Source organism: Strix uralensis, unplaced genomic scaffold (assembly GCF_047716275.1).
Source record: "Strix uralensis isolate ZFMK-TIS-50842 unplaced genomic scaffold, bStrUra1 scaffold_412, whole genome shotgun sequence".
Classification (NCBI taxonomy): Eukaryota; Metazoa; Chordata; class Aves; order Strigiformes; family Strigidae; genus Strix; species Strix uralensis.
The window spans coordinates 26,925-31,898 of NW_027437006.1; the positions used below are offsets into that span (position 1 = coordinate 26,925).

General features: G+C 65.1%; 1 protein-coding gene across 1 annotated transcript; it reads left to right on the plus strand.

Moving 5' to 3' along the window:
- Window positions 1–253: 253 nt before the first annotated feature.
- On the plus strand, window positions 254–664 carry NANOS3 (nanos C2HC-type zinc finger 3). The gene has a single exon (XM_074857935.1). It carries the CDS (start codon window positions 254–256, stop codon window positions 662–664), a length of 411 nt encoding a protein of 136 aa, XP_074714036.1.
- Window positions 665–4,974: the final 4,310 nt, after the last annotated feature.

Genomic DNA, 4,974 nt, shown 5'->3' on the forward strand with positions numbered 1-4,974 from the left:
CGGCGCTGGAGGGTCGCGGCGCTGTCGGGGGGTTTGGGGAGCGACCCCCTTGTGTGGCGAGAGGGGGAAGAGGCGCAGACACCCCCACCCCGCCGGGCAGACGGGCTGGCTCCAGGCGGCTGCCGGGGGGGGGGGGGGGGGGGGAGGGAGCTGGCCCCGGGGCGGTGGCGATTGGCCCTTCCCGGCTCGTCGGGGAACCACAGGGCACATGGAGCCGCGTCCTGGCCCACAGCGCAGCGGGCTGCGGCCGAGGATGGAGCAGGGCCCCGCGTTCGACATGTGGAGGGACTACCTGGGGCTGGCCGCCGCGCTGGCCGCGCTGCCGCGGGACTGCGGGGACGGCGCCGCCGCCCAAGAGGCCTCGGCATCGCCCGGCACGGCGGAACCGGCGCCGGCGTCCCCCGGCAAACCCCCCTGCGCCTTCTGCAAGCACAACGGGGAGGCGAAGCACGTCTACAGCGGGCACAGCCTGCGCGACGCGGGGGGGCGGGTGCTGTGCCCCGTCCTGCGCAGCTACGTCTGCCCCCAGTGCGGGGCCACCCAGGATCGGGCCCACACCAAGCGGTTCTGCCCCCTCACCCGCCGCGGTTACGCCTCCGTCTACAGCCGCTCGGCGCACGGCTCGGCCGGCAAGCGGGCGGCAAGCGGCCACGCTGAGAAGTGACGGCGCGTGGACGAGCCCCTCGCCCCTGCAGGTACCGAAGCTGCGACGTGAGAATGTTGGTGGGAAGGGGGCTGCCGGTGAGCTCGTTAGGGCAATCGGCGCTAATTAAGGGAGGGGAGCGCGGTGCTCTTACGGCTTCTCTTCCAGGGGGTCGCTGCCGCATCGTTCCCGGCTCCACCGAGAGGATGAAACACCGGGACAGCGCTTCCCACCGCGACCAGTCTCTCCAGTTCCGCTCCCCAGCTGGTGCAGCCAGGCGGCATCGTCCCGGCGGCGCTTTGGTGATCGCCGCTGGCAGAAGCCGCGTCAAGACGCCAGCAAAAACCCCAAAAAGGGGCGGTTTTCCCAGCACCCCCGCAGCGGGGGCGTTCACGGTTGAGTTCAGTTCTGGGTTTTGGGTTGGTTTGTTGGTTTTTGTTAATCCCGGCGGGTGCTGAGGTCCTGTGGCGGGAAGGGTGCCGGTGCTGCGGCTGGCGCGGCCCATCGCGTGCCGGGCCGGCGGGGCTCGCACCGCACACACCGGGCGGTTGTTTAAAGGTTGTTCCACGCGTTGTGCGTAGGAAAGTGTTTTATTTCTACCCTGTTCTCTGTTGAAACGCTGTTTGATGTTAATAAAGAGTTGAGCCGTGCCGGGGGCTGGCACCGACCCGGCCTTACGTCTCCTTCCACCACCTCCCGGCGCGTGGGGGGAGCGGTCCCGGTGCCGGGCGCCGGCTTCGCCGCAGCTTCGGCCTCCTCAGCGCCTCCAGGCCGCGGTGAGCGCTCATGGCCAGGCGGCTGCGGGGGTGGGGGGCAGCTGGTGGGCGCCCGCAGACCCCCGTGGCACAGCCCACGTTTTACCAACCCTGTTGCCCGCCCTCGGGGTGATCCCCCCCCCCCCCTCCCAATCCCGGGGAAAACGATCCCGATTTCGCGGCTCTTACTTGAGGTTGGAGAGTTCCAGGATCAGGCCGCAGACGAGGTCGGTCGCGTCCTCCCTGCGGAAGGGAGGAGGGAAGATGAGGATGTTTCCACTCACCGAATCGGGAGGGTTTTATTTAAAACAAGGGGTTTATCCCCGGGCGGAGGGTCTGCGGCCGTCCCGCCTCTCTCCCCCCGCAGCAGAGTGGGCAACCGACCTACCTGGGCCACGGCTGGCGCGGGCCGGTGGCCGCGGGGTCACCCCGTTCCACCGCGGCTGGTGGCTCAGGCCCCGCAGGGTCGTGCCGGGCGGTGGCGGGGAGCGGCTGCGGGGAGAAATCGGGCGACAATTAGCCGTGACCGGGGAGCCCGAGTCAAACCCCCCCTCGCCAGGACAGTTGGGCGTCCCCCCCGCCCTTTTTCAGGTTCTTTTCGGCATTTTGCGGTGAGTGTTTAGGGCGTTTTGGGGGTTTCTTTTGTGATAAATTTGTGACCCGTGGGGATTTACCTGCTGCGGCGGGAGCTCCGGGCTGCTCCCTGCCAGGCCGGACGGGGGGCAGAGCCGCTCCCCGCCCCCACCGGCCCGGCCCCGGGGCTCTGTGCCGACGGCTGAACCGGTGCCAGGGCGAGCTGGGGGCTGCGTGTCCATCCTCGGCGAGACCGTCCTCCCCGGTTCCTCCGCGGGACCTTCGCTCCCACCACAGGGATCCCCGACAGCCAGGACGGCTGGATCCGGTGTCGAGCTGGTCGCAGGAGCAGGGGTTTCTCCCCCTCCGGCTGCTTCCCGGCCCGTGTCGGCTTCTCCCGACGTTTTCCATGGGGAATCGTTCTCACCCTGGGGCCAGCTCTCCGGTTCGGCGGTACCAGCAGTGCCCACGCTCTCCGGTTCGGCAGTACCGGCAGTGCCCACACTCTCTGGTTTGGCGGTACCGGCAGTGCCCATGCTCTCCGGTTTGGCGGTACCGGCAGTGCCCACACTCTCTGGTTTGGCGGTACCAGCAGTGCCCACGCTCTCCGGTTCGGCGGTGCCCCCTTCCACCTTCAGGTCCGCCGACGGGGCACAAACCCCCAGAATCTCCACGGAGCCGCCAGCGGCACCGGCTGGGCCACACCAGGGCTCGGCCACACTCGCCACTGCGCCGTTCATACCAGTTGCCTGTGACCGTTCCCCGCTCAGGTTTTCCCGGTGCTCTCCTCCAGCCGCCCTCGTGGACACGGTGCTGGATTCGTTTTCTTCGGTGTTTACAACAGACGCAGGCGGCAGCTCCTGGCTCTGGTTGGCGTCACCTCGGCGCTCGCCCGGCTCGCCGTGGTCATCCCCCTCTTCCCGGGGTGGGTCAGGTCCCTCCGCCGGTGGGCAGCTGCCGGTGCCCGGGCCTGGTGTATCCACGGGGGGAGCGTCCTCGCTGCCGGCAGCCCCCTCTCCCCACGCTGGTGGAGCGGAGCCGCGCTCGGGGCCATCACCGATATTGGCTGTTCCATGGCGAGTTGGGGTTTCGGCGTCCAGCTCCTCACCGGTGCTTCTGTGCTGCTCTGCAGTCGCCGCCGGCTGATCCTCTTCTGTCTCGTCCACCACCGAATTTGTCCATTGTGGTGACGCTGGCTGAGACGCTGCTCCCGGGGCAGCCGCCTCCGGTGATTTGCTGCCTCCGCCGATGCCCGTGTCTCTTCCTTCCTGAAACGACAAGGTGCCGGCATCACTCCTGCGTTAAAAAAAATCCCAATCTCTGGAATTTTTTCCTCTGTTCGGTGTAAATACCGAAGGCTGTTTGCCAACAGAGGAAAAGCAGCGCCGCGGAGGCTCTGGCTGTGCCACAAAGGGTGTTTCTCACCACCCAGGTGTTTCGGTGACAGCCAGGCGCTTGCCGAGCCAGGCAGGTTGTCCGGGCCCAGCACGTACCTGCGGTGAGGGGCTGGGGACACGCTCCCCCGTCCGGCTTCGCTCCGGCGCAGCCGCCTCCCTGGCGCCGTTTGCGCTGTTAAAAACAATGAAACGTGTTCAGCGAGCAGCGAGGCGATCGCCGGGTAAGTCACAGCAGGGAGTCGGGTTCACCCACAAACCCCCGTCCTGCCCATTTCTCGCCCCGTTACCTCCCCGGTGCGTCTGTCACGGCGCTGCCGGTGCTGCCACGGGTCGTCTGTCCCTGAGACGTTGGTTTTCCATCAGCATCACTGGTCTGAGCCAGACTGGTCACGTCTGAACCGTTGTCTCCTGCCACATCTAAATCTTCCTGACGATTTCGTTTAGTTTTGGGATTGGGGCATTTACCGCCTGCACCTTTAAGGGGAAAAAATAATCCTTAGATTTGGCCTTTGGGGTAAGAGGGATGCAGTGTCGTGTTAAACAGGAACAGCCTTTGTACAGGTTTTGTGTTATTTTTTTGTTATTAAATCCTAGGGAAAAAACTGCACACTTTTAACACTTGAACTGAGGGAAAAAGAATCGCTTTCAGGGCTTTTTGCGGGGTGTCAGCTCTGCTCCCCCTACTCCTTCTTCTCTGAAATGTAAAAAAAATGGGGTTTGTGGCATGAGGGGCTCAGCCGCAGCTTGGCGAGCGCTGCTCCCTCCCTCGCCAACCGCCATCAGAGTCACTTGTTTTTGTGTTTTATCCCCATAATAACCCCTATTCTCCGCAGACTTGTAGCGAGATGAGGGGCTGTTTGGGGAAACCGCCCAGGCAGCGCGTGGTCTGAGGGGATTTGATGAAAGAGGTGCGGTAAAAGGCAAACACTGGGTGTCATTTGGCTTACAGATTGGGACATTTTTTCAGGTTTGTAATAAGTAAGAGCACGGGCAGTTTTAGGAGCAGTTGTTACCACAGAATAAAAGGAGCGAGACGTGGAAATACGGGGCAGGTTGGGGCTCCTGGGCAGCTGCTGCCTCACGGGGAGGGGCAGGGGACACCGTCCCTTCACCACCCCCGTCCCTTTGCCCCTCACGGCCGGGCCCTCTTGCTGTTACCTGGCGGCTGCTCCTTTCTCCGTTTGCCCATCCCGCCGCCCGCCTGTGTGGGGAGAACAGAACCAGACCGGCGCTGAACGAGCAGCCTCTCGCTGCCTCCTCCTGCGGTGTTTTGCCCTCAGGGCTGAACCTGCCCCTGTGCACTGTGGGAGCCGGCAGCCACTCGCCTCCCCCCAGCGCCAGGCCCCTCCGAGCTGTGGCCGCAGCTGGAGGAACAAACCCCTCTAGTTCTGAGGTGAAAAACGTGGGATTTCACCTATTTCCACCCTCCAACCCGCACCGGGCTCCCCAGGGGAGGCGCCATCTTCCCCCCTCACCTCAGCTCACGCTTTTCCCGCCTTTTTCTTAGCTCCCCGTGCGCATGCGCAGCGCGGGGCCCGCCGGGAGTTGTAGTCTCCCCGCGCCGCCGTCAAGCGAAACGCCGCCACGACGGCGGCGGCTTTTGCGA